The sequence below is a fragment of the Vidua chalybeata genome, chromosome 4, assembly GCF_026979565.1.
Source record: "Vidua chalybeata isolate OUT-0048 chromosome 4, bVidCha1 merged haplotype, whole genome shotgun sequence".
Classification (NCBI taxonomy): domain Eukaryota; kingdom Metazoa; phylum Chordata; class Aves; order Passeriformes; family Viduidae; genus Vidua; species Vidua chalybeata.
In genome coordinates, this window is record NC_071533.1 from 50,278,842 (window position 1) to 50,297,204 (window position 18,363).

Consider the following 18,363-nt stretch of genomic DNA (forward strand, 5'->3'; position numbering starts at 1 on the left):
ACTTTTTCATGCGCACAATTTACTTGTAAAGGAGACAGCAATGTTTTCATATGGGAAAAAAAAAAAGCTCTTTGTAAACTACACAGATGAAAATGTTGGTATGGGGTTTTTCCCTCGAGTCAACATATAAGAAGCCAAAATTTAGACTACAAAGAAAAAACATTTAATTAAGTCCTTAATATCAGAGAAACTCCAGGTGTTAGGCAGAATTATGTAGTCTGTCCAAGAGCTTATACATTTTTAACAAAAGTGAACAAAACATGGTATAAGTGAAGTCTCCCCGTAAGACAGAGATACAGATAACAATACAAAGCAAGCTCCTACACTGCCATTAGTTGCATATTAAATTGTACTGTCACTGAACTCAAAATTTACCTAAATTATTTAAAGCGTGTAAGTAAACATTAGCATGAATTAGAAGACAGTAATAGAAATACAAAAACCTCTAGATACACATAATTTAAAAGATACTTCCAATTTACTAAGTTCAAATCCTTTGTGCATTTTTTCTAGTATACAACTGTCTGCAAAAAAAAAAAAAAAAAAACAAAAAACCCAAAAAACAACGAAACAAGACTTTTTAAAACCTCCTAAATAAGTATCTGCAGTTATCCAATTCTACAAAGTAACAAATTAGTTTTACCATATGCACATTATTCTCTTAAAATTAAGACTAAATGTTGTAGTATTTTCAATCTACACATTTATCTTTTAGAATTACACGTTTATTTTCCTACAGTGATTGCCTTGCTATGAAGAGAATATCCTGACTGAGATAATGCTGCATGTAAATGTTTCCCATCAGATATATATGTTGCTGAAATTGAAGGTGATGTTATACCTGTATCATATCCAATAACATAGCTATTTAAAAATTTATATCTGAACATAATTTAAAATGGGATCTCTTCAGAGGTGCGCTACTTACAGCTACATATTTGTTACAGCACAGTGGGACTGCCGTTATGATGCAGCAGTATGCAGGATTTCCTTTCCCAGTAATTCTAGTATTTTGACATGGGGTGATAAAAGGAAATACACTGTGTTCACTTCTAAGCAATTTTACACTCCTTCCTTTCCTTGAATCTTTAAAGGTCATATATACAATAAACAATGTTTATATTATGGACTACTTTGCCTTTCCACTAAATCGATTCTTCTCCTAAGGCATGAAAAACACTAAACTGCTATAAGTAAATTGATCTGTCCTTAATAGCCTTTATTAAACAGTGTACCCTTTAAGTAGCCACACTTTCTGAAATGCCACATCAGTGCAAAGCTATCTTAAAAGCAAGAAAGCAAACATAACATTTTCTGAAATGGCAAGCTATTATGCACTACATGAACTACAAAACAGGAAAAATACTTTTAGTGAAGAATGACTGACTTATACAGTAAATGAAATAAAATAATTTAACTGGTATTTCACAATCAAGGTAATTAAATTGCCTAATTTACAACAACTGGTAAACAACTTTCTCATTCAAGAACAAGCTTTACAGTTTCATCTTTAGTAACGATGTGTAAGAAAAGAACATCAAAACATCTTTACAGATGCAATAGAAACATATTTTCTTTTTCTGCCAGATGTACGGTTTAATAAAACCAAACGGGTTACTGGAATCACTTTAAAGCACAAATTGATTGACTTTCAATTGATGTAATTTTTTTCTTTGATTTATAGTCTAAGTATTTTTTACAGTTCATTCTCCATCTTCTATAGGTACACATGGAAACATGAGGTCAGAATCAGAGGAAGTTTACATTTTCATAATCTTCTCCTAACTGACATAACTTAACAATCAGTATCACTTCAAAATAATGCAGAAAGCATTCTGTAACATTACCATGTAATGGGCAGTACCTTGTTCATAGCAGCATGTACTAGTACACTGTTTAAAACACCAGTGCATCCATTTTTGCACTTTGTTTATCCCCACTGACTGACTTTTAAAAAGGTCCTTGTAAACACACAGGACCTGATTATAATTAATATTCTGTTTCTGATGCACAGTAACTGCTAGGTTTCTGAAGCATTTGAGTAAGAACAAAGCCTAGCCTATTTATGCATACTAACTACAAACATGAAATGAAAACACATTTCTCACAATAGGAAAGTAATAATTAACCTGCACGAGCTGCTGTCCGATTCATTTTCTTCTTCACTTGCTCTATCATCTGTTTCTTGTCTGTCAAGCCAACGTGCACCTCCACAGTCTTCTGCTGATAATTCAAATGTAGGGATTTCTGAGGTGGATGCCATTGGCCAAAGAGGTGAATTCTGGAAATCCTGTTGGCTGGACCTTCTGTAACCAGCTGATGTTAAAGGTAAGTTACCCAAATTTAAAAACTTCCTGCCACCAGTTGTTACATTTTGTCCTCTGTTCCAGAAGTCTCCCTGATGGTTTTCAATTGCAGAGTTCGGGGCTGATGCCTGATGACCAAACCACCTCCATCTGATTTTTAAAATCTGCTTCACGTCAAACTCTTTACGAGAACCAGACATTCTTAGTGAAAGCCAGTGATCGTCTAGGCAACAGGGTAAGAAGCAGCACACATAAAAGATTTGTGCACCCAACCAAGACAAGAGAAACACATGCTCTGCCTGTCTGTGGCAAGCAGATTTTCTACAGAAGGAGGAGAAAAAGCATTGCAATCACACAAAAAAGGCTTCTTTAACGGTATGTCGTTTGAAAATAAACAAAGGGCAACCGACAGTGAAAAACACTAACATAAAAGAGGAGGTGAAACAATCACTTCCATCAGGAAAAATGCTAATCACTTCACCCTAAAAGCTCTGAGGTCGTTTCTGTTTCTGCCTCTGACCATTACGTTTCAAAAACTCTAAACAATATTCATTAAAGCCCTTTCAAGAGCTAAATACCACCCCCTTTTCTTAAACCACAAATGACAGCAAACTGCAATTTCTATACCGAATCTTACAATCTGTTTCTTATTCTGTTAACTCTTGCTACTACAGAGGGGAAAAAATGTAAAAATCAAATTAAATTCCTTCTACACTGCTAAAAAATAAATTTATAGAGAAGAATCAAAACCAACTCAAATTTATCTGATTATGCTGGGGAAAAACTGAACTGTAAATAATTCTTTTTCCATTACAGGACATGAACTAACTTAAAAAGGACAAGAACAGCCTCAGAAGGCTCAAGGGACTAGTAGTGGAGGCTATAAAGCCTTTCATCTTGATGTGCTTTGATTCAAATCTAGGTCTGCAGCAACCAAAAATTTCTATCTGAAATGAGCTAATGGTTTCCATTCACTTATACATCACTAAAACAGAAAACAAGAAAAAGCTCATCACTGCAAGGCACCAGACAAACCCCAGCAAAATAAACAACATAAGATGACTGCTCAAAAGGCTTCTTTCTAATCTTATACTATCAACTGTTCCACGTCAGGTTAGACGTACTGTTATGGAACAGTGAAAAAGAGAGATGCATACTTTTGAGACAGAACTCCCTCTAGGACTGGTAATTTATATAACATCTTAAAATGTCCAGCAAAAGTTTTTATTCAAATGAGGAATGGCCATTCCTATGAATGGCTTAGAAAGCCTAAAGCACAAAATGCACAATGACCAATTTACAGTTCCCATGAAAACCAGCCTATTTCCTCTCTGCCACAAGAAGCTAGTTAGGTATAAAATGCTGAGATTAATTTCAGTCATGTGCAAATTGTAATAACAAATTTAGAACAAAAAAGAGGTACTGGATTTTATCAGTCCTTGGTACAGAGATCTATGTTTTCAAACTTCACAACTCTGTTAGTCTGTTCAACTCTCCAGGATACATACACAACAAACTTACAAAAAGTGCTTCTTTATTACCCTACAGTTTTCAAAAAAAAAAGTGGAAGCCACACTCTCTCAGATGGACATGCATGTATTATTTAAAACTGGCTATATGCAGAGTCCACATGAAAACATAAGCAGTGCCAAATTTTACCACCCAAAACCCAAACACTGTTTTAAACTCAGTGCCAGGAGAATATCATGCTATCTTCTGAGGAAACACAATGCTGAAAGTGCTAGTTTTAACCTGGAAAGCTCACCTGTCATTGCCCAGAGGACAGTTACGTATCTAAGTGCTTCTCACAAATGCAAAAAGCATTTGAAATGAGCAAAAGCTCATTTCTATAGGAACTGCATTCCAGCTGTTTCCACAGAGATGCATTTCAGAGTGTGTACCTAGCTGGCATTCTGGATTTAATTTAAACACAGAAAGATAGGGAAATATTTAAGAAAGGATCAATATTTTAACATATTAGCATGAAAATTGTATGGCTGTTTAACCAAAATGATATGACATGCAGACCCCACTCTCATGTGGTACACATACAGCTAATTATTAAACACTTAATTGTAGTGTTCAAATACCATCATTTGTGTAACTGCAAGTTGAATGGAACTGGAGTAAGGCTTAAGAAGTAAAAACAAAATGGCATCTTTTTATTTATCCTCTCCTTCTGTTTTATATTGGTGCTGGGTGTTCATTGAGGGTGAAGAAATAGGACAAACAACTGGTGTATTTGTTAACATTCACCAAACCACTAATATTTTAATTATCTATCCAACTATAAAAAGTAAGCTTTAAATACCTTTATTTCTGCTGGTATGGTAAATCCATTATACATAAGGAGTGACCTGGATTCTCACTCTTGTGTAACAGACTCATTTAAAATTCAAGCTGTCCCAGTACTAGTCTACTAAGACAGTGGCAGATTTGTGATTCTAGTGCTTTTTCAGCACTTTTCATTGATTTACTGGCAAAACCAGCCCAATTACTGCCTTTCTTTGGCTGTGAAGCTATGGGCTCAAACAGAGATTAGAAAATAAATGTGCTGTAGTTTTAACAGACCAAACCAGAAAACTGTTTTCTATTCTCTTTCATTTTTCTAGATTAAAGAAACTCTTGCTCCTCTACACACTATCAAAATTACAGTTCTAAGACTGACTGCATAAATATCTAAAATATTTCTCTGTTTCATAGGAATATTTGTATTATAGATGACAAGATAAGACAAGTGACAGTTAATTCTTCAATTTAAACTGACAGTATTTCTCAGAAATAATTGAGGGCCTCTTGTTCTGGACAATCTATGTTACTATGAATAATGTGATACCTTTCATCAGATCTCCAGCCAGGAGTTACCAGACTTTTGAGGAGATCTCAAACAGTGGACTGTTAGGATTTCCACTGACTATGGTCACCCAGACTTCATTCTTGACATCTCATCTGGTGATTGGTGCTCACAAATCCACCCTCTATGGCCTCCCACCACACATCCTTCTAAAGCACTAACACATTTCTGAGAACCTGCTAAAACCCATCCTAGTCAAGCACAGTATACATAGACTTGGCAAGGATTCTGAAATATTTTTCATCTACTAAGGCAAAAGTTTGCATTTATTGATAAAACAGCAGTGCTTATATCCATTTTTTCTGACCTTGGGCACTGTTGCAGTTTCTATTTTGTGGTGAATCAAAATAAGATTTCAAATATAAGTACACTGTCACCTTTGAGAATATAATTCTGTTCGTATTAACGAGGTTGTGTAAGCTTACTGTGAAAACAATTTTGAGAACTCTGATTTTTAATTGAACAGATTGATATTCCTTCAAGTGGAACACCTGAACATTTAAGCACATAATTTCTCTTCTATGAAGAGCTTCACAAAGCTATAAATCCCTGCAGTTAGCAGTGGGGGACAGTTTCCCAGCTTCTGGCTTGTGAACAAAAAGAAACAGCTATATAAATGCTGTATGTTAAATCTGCAACTGTGTAAATAGGTAACACCCAGAACATAGCATGACAGCTTTAGAAATTGCCCTTTTCAAAATTTTCAGACAGGTTATCTGCACAGAGATAAAAACCATTTGTTTTTACTAATGAAAAAATTTACTACACTGATATTCTCTGAAATTATATACATTTATTCATACAAGTATTAAAGAAAGATAGCAATCCAGCATAACTAGATCCATTTAAACAATTTTAGTCTTAAGATATTTCTACTGCATATTTTGAAGGAAGGTGTACTTCATATTTAGAGTGTATCAATAGGAAATATGGAAATATTATTATTTAAATAATAAGATCTAGTGCTTTTGTTGATTGTGATTTTTCCTTTTCCTTGACAAAGGAAATAAAGTTTTCAAATAAGCAAACATGTATATGGAATACTTTTTTGAGGCACTTTTAAGATTTAAATTTCAACACTACTTTTCATGGTAACATTTTTTCTGTCACTACTGTAATTTGGGTCCAAAACCTTTCACCACTCAACTTCAAGGCAATTCAGATATAATATATTCAAGGTATTTAGTGTGTCAAATGAATTTTAAAAGAGGCCATAAAAGCTCAGCTAGTCCTGAGAATATATTAAGGATCCTTTTAAGATCCAATTAAGAATGTAAGTGTCAAAATAATTACATAAAGTCTTTATTGTGACTACAATAAAGTTGTAGAGTTGTTTTTTGAAAAAAATAATGCTTAACAAAAATATTAAATATAAAAAGATAAGTTTTAGATATAAGTAGACTCATTAGGATGTGAAAAAACAATATTGTCAATGTTTAGTGATCCTAGATGTGTATTTGAAAACATAAGAAATGTTCACTGACCATAAGATGTTCATCAATTAATCAAATACAAACTGAAAGCATTAAAAGGCATTCAAAATTTAACACTTTTAAAAATGGGATTTCCAAACTTTAAAATATTAATTTGAGGCATTAAAATAACTGCTCAAAGAAAACCACTATAGATGAACTTCAAACTGCAATTCTGATATACCTATGCTTATGTTAGAAGAAGTGTTAAATATTTACTTTCTTTTTCCTTCCCTATTCCTGTGTTCCAGACCCAAAGTTACAGAAATAGCTCAACAAAGACTTCAGGAAGATTGTTATATTAATACTTCATGATTCTATAAAACAATAATCACTCCTATCCCGAAGTTTTATATAAATGCAAACACTTCTGGTTCACGGTTATGTGAAAAGAGCCTTGGATCAGCAGCTATGGCACAGTTCATTCAGAAGAGAGGAAAACGTCCTACAGCTACTGACTTCGTGTACTTTAATTCATTGTTCTGACTGGCAGAAATGAGCTGTAGCGAAATTACTGGTACTTCATTGCAACTTTCTGCCACTTTGCATTGTACACTTCCCTCCAAACCCGAGGAAGCAGTCAGCTTAACAATAGCATGAAAAGATCTGTACAGAACAACTGCCTGGCTTGCTGTTTATTTTATTCAGCTAAGGATGAGGTGGGGAACAAGAGAGATTTTCACATGAAATACAAGACTACACTGTTAGACCCAAGCTCAAATATCATACTGGTTCACACACAACAGAAGTTGTGATTGAAGACATTTTTATTTCTTTAGGATTAAAACATTAACATTGCTTTATTCAATTAATACTGAAGCATCATCAGGCACTACACCATCTACAAATAAAGCCATAGTGTAGAGCTATTCCTCAGTAAACAGCACAGTAAGCTTATTCACTCTCAAAAAATTAGCATTCCAATTCATCAGGTCAGATGCTGTTTTTAAGTTAAAATTTAATGGACAACACTGTGAAGGGCCAGTCTCTGAAAACACAGAACCAGTTTTCTGTACTAAAAGGGTCAAGTAGCAACACACAAGGTGAAGACAAGCAAGATTGCCAGTTCATCTACTCCAGGAATACTAGGAGCACCAATTGTAATGGAAACAAGATAGTCACAAATTTAAAGACAGTAATAGTCCAGCACTAATCATCTCCTTTAGAAATGTCACTGTTAGGAAAGAGTGGTGACAAAAACACTGTTCTGCAGACACTTAAAGACGTCCTGGTGAAAGTAAAGCCATTCTTTAGAACCAGTTTAGGAAGGTATTGCCTAACAAAGTTAAAAAAGACCATAAAGGACAGATTGAAAGATTGAGGCAAATCAAAACAAAATAACAAGGAGATAGTTTCCTTTTGTAGGCAGGTCTGCTGGGCAAACTAAGACAATATTTTAACATTTTCCAAGACAGCAGCAGTGTTATTTCACTATGAAGTATTCAGATTTCCTCAAAAACTCACAGAAAGATGGGTAAAGGATAACACTATCAACATTGTCAACAGCAGAGTGGATGTTTATTTGGTAAAAAATGTCAACTATTCACAGTTCTACATTAAGCACCATATAAAAATCAACCAGGTTAAAAAACACATTAAAAAAACAGTGAAGAAGCAGATTTGCAAGTGATTAGGTAATGCAACATAGTACTCCATGCCAGACTACATAAACTTCTAAGAGAAATACATAGAGGTCTGTGGGCAAAAGGTTTACACAGTATTTAAATGTCAAGCTATGCAATGCCACAGCTACTGAAGCAAAGCACTTCAAGACACAGATTTAAGCATTCTAAATGAATCATTTAATACCAAAAAATACCTCAAGAGACTAATTTCTCTCTCAGTGATGACTTCTGTTTAATTAGCAGCTTCAGTTAAGCCCACCCCCCAACTGAAATTTTAAGCTGCATAAGAGATAATATATTATAATATATGATAATATATCTTATTACATATTTATAAAACAAGTGGTGTGATCTTATCTGGAATTCCTTGTACACAATTGATCATTGCAAGTCAAAAGTAGTGCTGCAGAAAACAGGGTTCACAGAAAGGCAACACATGTGATCAAAGTATAAAACCAACAATCATCACACTAGAAGGCAGAATGCTTTGTAAGAATCATATAAAAATCTATAAGTATCATGATTAATGCTTATGAGAATCATAATGTCTCATAAATATGAAAAACAACTTCTATTTAAAGAATCAATGTTGGACTTACAACATTTTTAGAACCCAATTGTACATAACATTGCAGATGTCAAAGAGAAAGTCTTATAGAAATCCTTTCAATATAAAGATTTCTACCACCATTTGCCCACCTGGAGTTGAATCTCAGAAGAGGTATCCTAGGCAGCATGAAGGACTTGTGTAGGTACACAGATAACAAAAGAATGTCTAGGGAATGTCTTCTGTCCATGGGCCTGCTGCTGAACGGGGCAGGGCCCTGGTGACATGGGATATGGAAAAGGCTGAGGTATTGCCAGCAATATCAGCCTTCAGAACTTGATGAAGTTCAACAAAGGGAAGTGAAAATCCTGCACCTGGGAAGGAACAACTCCACGCTGTGGGTCACATAGCAGGACAGCAACTCGCAGGAAAGGACCTGCTGGTCACCAAGTTGCACATGAACCAGTAGTGTGCCCTTGCAGCAAAGAAGGCTAATGGCTCCCTGGCCTGCATTAGGAGTGCTGCCAGCAAGTGAAGGTAGTGATCTTGCCCCTCTACTCAGCTGTATGAGATATGGACATACTGGAGGAGGAGTGCAAAGAAGGTCCATTAAAATGATGAAGGGCCTGGAGCTTTTCTGTCTGATGAAAGTCTGAGAGAGCTGGGACTGTTTAGCCTAGAGAAGACTCAGGAAGGTCTCATCAATGTGCATAAATAAATATACATAAATAAATAAATGTCTTTCAGGGGTGTCCAGGACAAGAATCAATAGGTAACAACTAAAACACAACATCTAAACATGAGGAAAAACCTTGTCACTGTGAGGGTGACTGACTACAGGTTGCCCAGAAAGGTTGTGGGGTCTGCATTGTTAGAGAAATTCAAAAGCTGTCTGGACATGGTCCTGGGCAACTTGCTCTTGGTGACCCCACTTGAGGAAAGAACACAATGCCTTGTATTACATGCTTTTATTACAAACATTGTGACTTGGTGATAGATTTTTCATGTTACAATAAGCTTCACAAAGTTGTAAAAGCAAGATGATTATATTGGAGATGTTAACTAAAGGCTTCCATTGACTTTACTAGTGATTTGGTTCAAGGAAGTATTATCAGGGGAAAAAAATGCAGAACAAATCACAGTACATTTAACTATCCTCTTCACTCTAAAACAAAACTAGTCCACTGCCTGGATCAATGTTGCTTAAAATAGCATGTATCTGAGGCACATAAAGAAAAATATCTTCTAATTCTATACTTGGATACTATTAAACCTCAGGTTAAGCTATGCATCAAGTCACCATGTATTCCTAATCACAATCAGAAAACTGGTTTCTTAGGTTCTTTGTTCTGTCTCCACAGTTTCATGTGAAAGTAATCTCAGATTCCCCACTATGATTTATTTTACAAGCTCTTCTGACAACAACTACAGTTCTTCTGCATGTTTCACCTCACGTATCCCACATGTATGCATATCCCTCCCTACCAAGCACCAGAACAGGCAGGACAAGCAAATTCTTTGTCATGTGCAGACCAAGAACAGGCAGGCTCATCAGCTGGCAGGTCAAATAGCATTTCTTATTTGGCCTTTCCTACCTACCCATATTTTCAAAACCTTTCAGGAATTTAAGTGCAACAAGGGCTCCGTTCTGTCAGAGTTTGACAGAACTCTGACAGAAGTAGATAGAAATGCTATTAGGAAGAACTGACTAAACCACAAGACATAAACCAAACTTGCCTGGGAACTTACAGACTCACAAGCTGCCTATTTTTTTCTTCTGAGCATGCACAACTGCCTTAGCCTGGGTGGTTACATATCGCCTAAGCCCAGGATTTATAAACAAAGTAAAACAGAAATCAACACAAAAGCTGACTGTTCAAACACAGCTCTGAGCTCCTACCCTTCCATGGTTGTGTAAAACTGAAATGAGCTTAAGGATAGAAGCAACAGTGGCAGAAATCTGACCTTAAATATTAAATCACTGAAGTACTTGCAGAGCTAACTGTTCAGCTATCCTAAACAGTGAACTGATCCCATCTTAGTTGCCTTACCCATGGTTTTAAAGGAACCTCTAAATGTTTCCAGTTCTGCACAGAGAGCAAGAACTAGACACCAGCAATATAAATAAAGTGACAGGAAGAACACAGGGCACTCTCAGGGGTATGAGATCCATTACTGAAGTAATATACTCAAAAAAAGGGAAAAATCTTGAATTCAGATTGCTAGACTGTCAGAAGGAGAAAGCATAATTGATAAAAAACAATTATTTGCTTAGCATGTGTTTTTTTCCCCATTCTCTCATATCAACTCTAGCCATTTCTTAAGAGAAATACAATGTACTTCTCTTAGAAATTACAAAACTTACAAAATAGTATGTTGTACTATTGCATGTAGATCTCCTCAGATTTAGAGGATCTGCAATCATTTGTCCATTGCTCCTCTTCCTTAAAGTTCTAAAATTTAAAAATTTTTAGAACATTAGAATACATTTTATCTATCTACCAGACAAATGCATATGGATCTAAAGAATAACCAGTATAAGATGCTTCACAGCAACTGTCAGGCTAATGGCTTATTCATGCAAAAGTCAAGATAAAACATCTACTCTGCTAACAAGTATGAACTTGCTTGCAAACAATCCAACCATCAAAATCAGTGATAAAAATTTCATCTTCCTAAGAACTTCTCCTACATCTCCTCACCACATGCACAGTACTTATAAACTTTTAACTAATATGCTAATTCAGCCATATGACTATTTTTATTCTTTACAGTTCAGGTTAGTAAACCTATAAGGAGTTGAGTCTTCTCTTACTCTACACCGTGAATATGTATCATATGACACAGCCAGGTGCTGTGACTATTTAATCTGTTTTAAGGCTATACTTTAGCCTCGTTTTGACAAGTTCTGTTCTGAGATTGAGGCTAAGTAAGTCCCAGAATAATGTGAACTTTTTTATTTGTAATAAATGATACTACTTCCACCCAAACCAACTCAAATCTCTTCTAGACAGATCATATAATTGTTGAGTTCTTTTCAATAGAGTCAATACAATGTATGTTTGCTACTAGACAAAAGCATCAGCTAAGGCAGTGAGACAAGCCTAGACACATGCATTTTCAAAAAAAAAAAAATTACAAAAACATCCTGTACAATTTTGTGAACAGTCTTCCATTTACCCTGATAATCTGATGGATGCTTTTGGAAGAATCCAAGTTACCACTCAAAAACTTTTTTTGAAGTATATCCAGTTGTTATGGAAGACGCCAGGATTTTTAACATCAGTTGCACTTAGAACTGCCAGAAGAGGTAATTAATTGGCAAAGTATTCCTCTCAACAGATCGAAATCAATAATCAACTTTACAGAAATTTGTCCTCTGGAAAAATGCCAGCCAAGTCTACAAGACATAATTAAAAATCAGCAGCCCTGCTCAATAATTAGTCATTCTACCTTGCAGTAAGTGTGAATAAAGACATATCCCATAGTTATCAACCTTTTCAGTTCCTTCTCTTTGTAGTACATTTTTGGCATTTGTTTCAAATCCCTTTCAACTTTCATGACCACTGTAGAAAGGGTGCAGGTCAAGTCTGCACAAATTCTGACAGCCTGGAGGAGGTTGGCTACTTTGGTAGGTGGAGCTACCACATTTTGAACTACTGCAAAGTTGTGAAAATACAAAGCCTGCTCACAAAGTAATTTCTGAGGAACCTTAGCAGTTCTTATAATTTTTTTAAGCTCAAGAAAGTGTTGATATCATCTGTGGTGGAAGCTACCAACAAGGATATGGGTTGACTGAAGGAAACAATGTGACTGATCATGACATGAACAGGGAGAAAGATCATCTCTCTTCTGTATTTGTATCACATGAGTAAATTCTGAAGGAATTTATCAACATTCCCAAAGCAGAGATATCTCACAGTCGAGAAAGTGAATTTTTTCACTTTAGTGAAACCTAGTATTTCTAAATTAATTGGATTGCTTTTGTCACCCTTAGCACTTATTTTTCAGTAGTATTTTACTTTATAGAGAGTTCAGATAAAGCTAGATTCTTGCATGTATTCGTGCTTTCAACATTCTTTGATCCTTTTCCTTTGTGCAAATGTCAAAGCTACTCCCTTTGACAATTACTTCCACTTGGAACAGTTTTACTACTCTGCTGCTAAAAAAATGAAATAAAGTGAAACTCAGTCAGTATTACTGAGTGATGAGATTTGATTGTGCATTTGGTGGGCCTTTATTCATATTAATTACTACAAAAAGCAGTATTTTCTCTAACAGACTCTGCATAAATTTTCCTGTTTTTCCTATAATGATTACAATATGCAAAGGCTTCTCATGCAGTTTGAAAATACCAAAATTGAACTTTACAGTAATGCTGACAGTCTTCTACAAAGCATGCTTTGATAAAGAGCACAAGTGTTGAAATCACATAAAAATGGTCCAAACACTAGCATGTGAAGCCCACAAAAACCAAGTCATTGCTGCTTATGCACACTTGCCAGAAAGAAGCCCTTGCAAGATGTGTTACATTAGACAAAAAAAAAAATGAAGTTTCAGGTGAAAGGAAGAGTATGTACCCTTGTGGGCTAAAATCACATTCCTTGTAGCATAACTTACTGTTAGAACTGAGTAAATGCAATACTTACCTATAACACCAGAATCATCTCTAGTTGTTCAAAGAATCATGTAGTTCCATTTGTCTTCCTCTTTCCAAGAAAAATTGAGGTAGCAGAAAAAAATCTAGAGAAAGAAAAATACAAGTAAGAACCACCCACTGGAGGGGAGGAAAAAAGGAATAATTCAAAAGCAGATTTCCTACTCTGTTCAGATAGAACTTCTTTCGATTTGTTTTGTGATTCTTACTGATAGGATAATGCTAAAAGTGTGTCACTGTACAACTGTCACCTTAGTTCCTTCCACAACTTCAAGTTACATAACCATCATCAAAGACTCACAAAAAAGAGTAGAAATTAATATGAAGTGTGAATATGTAAACTCTCAAGAAATACTGTTTTTTAAAGACATTACCTCTTGAAAAAAAAAAAAAAATAACCTTAGTCCACTGCCACACTTATCTTTGATTCCCTTCCCTGAAGGGAAAAGCAGTGAAGAACTGATCTGCCACGTGAAGCACTTAAGCTGAACACTAGTGCCAAAGAATAACACTGACTGCATTGGTGAATAAAGCCAAGTACCACCAATACACATGCTTCCCTAAATGGAGCAGCTCTATAAAAATTCACATTTACTGTTACAGTGGTTCTCAACCCTTACCTATTTACACGTCACAAAAAAGTTTCTTACCAAAGTTAGACTCTGCTCAAAAAATCTAGCCTGCTGAAATAGTATGTGTGTCCTTTTGGCTTGGCACCAAACAAATTACTATATGCACTTTGAAGTGAAAGAAAGTAGCCTTACATGATACCTGCAGGCATAATGTGATACCTAATATGTAACCTCCCATGGTCTGATCTTTCTTACTAGCTTCCAGAACCTTGCAGGTCTCTGAAGGGTAATACCACCTCATTCTCACATCTGGAGCACATAAACTCATCTCTCCCATATGACTTAAGGCCACACAGCCCAATAATACTTGTGTCTATGGGCAGCATTGCCTTGCTGCTAACTTTGAATGAAAGGTTCTGTTCTTATGACAAAAAGCAAGCAGTGGATAGTCAGGTTTGTAACTTCTGCACTTTTCTACTTGGTAAGACTGCTGTAAGGAAAAGCAATTTAATTGCTATGGAAAGAGGAAACTGTAAGAATTTTGTAAGGGAAATGTAAAATCATACTATAATTTCTTAAGAGGTGTAGCAACTCCCAATATTGGGTCATGTTATGTCCGATTAGGTAATCTTCTTCACCATATCATGAAACACTGAATTATATCAACAAAACCACAAGACATAAACATAAACAAACAATAATCTTTTTAAAAGCATGGGTGATACAAAAGTCCAGAGAATTGGAACAAGTCCACCAATATGAACTGTGATTGTTAGCAACAGCTTGCAATTACTGTGTGACCATAATGGTCTAATGGAAGATTTTCTTCATCTTCACTCAAATTCTTTTCTATTTTAAATTAGCAGTTACTGCATTTCTGTGAAACACAATGTGTTAGTCTACTGCCATGGTATAAACATGCTGTCTTCGGTAGTGGACCTGCCCATGCAGAGGAAATTACTGAGGGATGGATGGTTCAATGAAGTTCACACGTGGCACAAGAAAACACTATTTGACTCAGATTAGGCTTATTATTTATTATTATTATTTTCATTTTATCCTGCAATATGTTCCCGAGCATTGTTCAGCAAGAGGAAAATGGGAAAACCATGAAAGGGGAATACAATCTGCCCTATCAGTAATGCACCTATGAAGTTCAGGAAAAAGGTGCATTTTTTGGTGGTTTTGTTTGTTTTTTGTTTGGTTTTGTTGCTGTTTTTAAATACTAAGCCACAAATGCCCCTGGAAATTCCCAGGCAAAAGACCTTTATGAGAAATGATCAGATTATTTCTGGCAAAATTGATTATTGCTCATGAAAATACTTCATGTAATCTACTTTTAAAAAGTATCCACCTATCCAGTACATAGTTTGTCTAGATAGAAAAGCTACACCAACATTACCATGAGTTCAAGTTTTTATTCTTGTTTATGCTCATAGAAGACCTGAGCAATAACTATTTCTTCCAAAGATGACTGTATTTGGAGTTTAGCTCATGCGATTTCATAATCAACTTTTAAGTAAAAAAAAGCAACAAAGCCAAGCCTTCCCTTTTTACTGTTCTGACATTACTGCCTAAAAAGCCGACCACGAGCCTCGGGCGGCTGGGCTTCGGCTGGGCTGCTCACGAAGCTCAACCAGTCCGAGCTCAAAGCCCTAAGCCACAAACACGCTTTAAGGAAAAACATAAACCAACAATGTATATAATCAGCAGCTGTTTGATGTTCAACACTTCTTTTTGTTCCCCACGTAGTGAGGCGGCAGTCAGTCACAGCTCTTATCTGTTCGACCAGTCTCAAATTAAAAAAAAAATTGTTTTCCACTATTTCATGCTGTGATCGTGAAGGTTAAGACACACGGGGTTAAGTCCCCGAGAGCTGTGTCAGTGCACTTCTACCAGGTCTCCGCTCTGACCGCTTCGGACCGAACCGGACACAGCGGCTGCCCGTCTCGCCGAGACCAGACCCCGCGCCGTGTCCCGCCCCGCCGCCCCCGCCCCGCCCCGCTCGGGCGAGCGCCGGCACTGCCCCGCCGAGCGCCGCGGCTCCCGCCGGGCCCCGCTCAGCCCGGGCATCGGGCATCGGACACCGGCCCCGCCGGGCAGCGGCCGCAGCGCCTCTCCGCAGCCGGCCGGCAGGAGCCCGGTGGCGGTGAGGGCGAACCCGCCCCCACCCCTCACAGGCGCCGGTCTTCGCCCTCCTCCTTCTCGCTTTCTCCTCCCCCTCCCGGCAGCCGCGGCCCCCTCCCCTCGCTGCCGAGCCCCCACCGCCCTTCTCACCTCTCACGGTCCGGGAAGGGGGCGCGGCTGGGAGGGGGCGGAGAAAGAAAAAAATCGCAAGGAAGGCCCCAGCACCCTCTCCCGTGCCCTCTCCTCCCGCCCCGCCCGGCGGCCGCCAGCCCTCCCGCTCCGCCGGGAGCCGCGGGCACTGGGCGCTCCCGCCCGCCGCTCTCGCGTCCCCGCGGCCCCGCTCCGGCCCCTCCCTGCGCTCGGGCGGCCCGGGAGGGGCGGGGCCATGCAGGGACACGCCCCATCCCGGGCCCCGCCTCCTGCCCCGGGGCGGGAGCGGCGCGTGGCCGCGGGTGGCGGGCCGGGGCCGCTCCCCTGCCCTCCCCTCCCCTCCCGCGGCGGCGCCGCCCACGCCGCGCGCCCCCTGCCGGCGGGGCAGGGCAAGGGGCAGAGGAGGCGATGTCCGCCTCGTCCGGTCCCTGGGTGTCTTTGTCTTTCTTCCAAAAGCACAAAGCCAAACATTTCCGTAGCTGCCCTCTGTCCCGTTTAAGTGAAATAAACCTGTGGTAATGCACACCGCAGCCTTTCGCCTCCTCTCAGGACCCTGTACTCGGTGCTGAGGCAGCTGGTCCTAACCGCCTCATGTGCAAGCACACGCAGCCTTTCCTGCCCTCGTCACGCAATGCCAGTGACCGCTGCCATCCAGAGGTTGAATAATTTTCCAAATTAATAGACTGTGTGACGGCCAGATGCACCTCCAACTGCTCAAACTGATTTAAGGGTGCAGGAGGCCATTGCCGAGGCGTGGCGGTGCAGGTTTGATGCAGTAATGAGATCCACAGCCATTACCGGGCCTCATTCTGCACGGAAATACGGCCTGCATGGCCGTATGCTTTGCCTGACAGTTCTCATCCCTGCTGGCATTAAATGACTGAGCCAGTTTTAACTAAACTTGGCAGAAGGATGGAAGTTTCAAAGATGCTAGTTGTTCCAGCTGTGTAAAAATTACTACCTAGGTGGAGGGAAGATTGTCCCCAAGAAAGAAAGCTCATGTTTTCCAGGTCGATGTGTGGCCAAGCCACACAAACACACACACACACACTTGATTAAGCCAGTTCATACACACACACACACACAGACACACACAGAGAACTGCCCAAAGGTAGCAGTGTCTAAAGCTTACGGTGTCCCTGAGGAATGTGCAGACAGATCATACATGGGCACTCTGAACTCTGAAACAATACTAAAATCTGCCATCACAATAGCCCTAAAATAGATACGCCCCATCAGCTTACTGCAAAGTTCTTGGAAGGCGCCTTCTGTAGAATCTGATGCTGAGTGTATTCCACAGGTTAATACTCTATCAGCCTGAGCTTGGGTGGAATCCTATAGGGCAATATCTATTCTGACCTTGGACACTACCATCAGTGATGATAATCTGTATCAGAAAGAGACAGATACACATAGTACTTGAAAAGTCTTCCTGCTGCTTTCCAGTATTTTCTCCATTTCTTCTGGGCAGAAAGGATGGGTGAACACCGCACAACACTGAAAACAGGAAAATGTAAGTAACGGATATGAAAGATAGTTAAGAGGCAATGCAAATTAGCAAAAACAAAGTAGAGCTAAATTCCTAATGGATGACATATAAATTGCACAATTTTTTCCTTTTCAACTCATACCTATGATTTTTTGTATCCTATTGCTTCTATTATACCATTCTGTCAAAAAATCAGAGTTCATTTTGCTTTGATTTCATTGCTTTCATTGCATGAAAGTGCTACATTTAAAATAACATATTAAATTTATATTCACTACAGCTTCATTAGGACTCCTTCTATAGAATGAATACTGTATTTGCTTCCACTTGGCTTACTCATCTTCTGAGATAACTACATGACAAAAAGAGCATTTTGAGTTTTTTGGGCATTTCTTATTTTAATTTCAACAGTATTACTTCATTTGGGTAGTACTCAATATTTAATGGCTTGTGGGAAAAATACTTCAGAAGACATTTTTCTGAATTAATGAAATCCTTTATACTGTATAATCCTTTATACTATATTTAAGTCAAGTTGTTTGTTTTTACATATGTATTATTCAG

The 18,363-nt window shown here is 38.2% G+C and overlaps 1 protein-coding gene across 3 annotated transcripts in view; it reads right to left on the reverse strand.

Moving 5' to 3' along the window:
• KLHL5 (kelch like family member 5) overlaps positions 1-16,396 on the reverse strand; it is a 49,621-nt gene extending 33,225 nt beyond the window's left edge. The window contains exons 1-2 of one of the 3 annotated variants that reach the window (XM_053941188.1): positions 16,311-16,396; positions 13,454-13,547 (exon numbers count right to left, since the gene is read on the reverse strand). Coding sequence is in view for 1 of the 3 variants with exons in the window: in XM_053941187.1 (XP_053797162.1) it covers positions 2,130-2,506 (377 nt within the window). In the remaining 2 variants the exon portion in view is untranslated. Of the gene's footprint in view, positions 1-2,129; positions 2,507-11,169; positions 11,219-13,453; positions 13,548-16,310 lie in introns of those variants that run through there. The other 2 variants (XM_053941189.1, XM_053941187.1) reach the window with 2 other exon arrangements.
• Between the last annotated feature and the right edge of the window lie 1,967 nt (positions 16,397-18,363).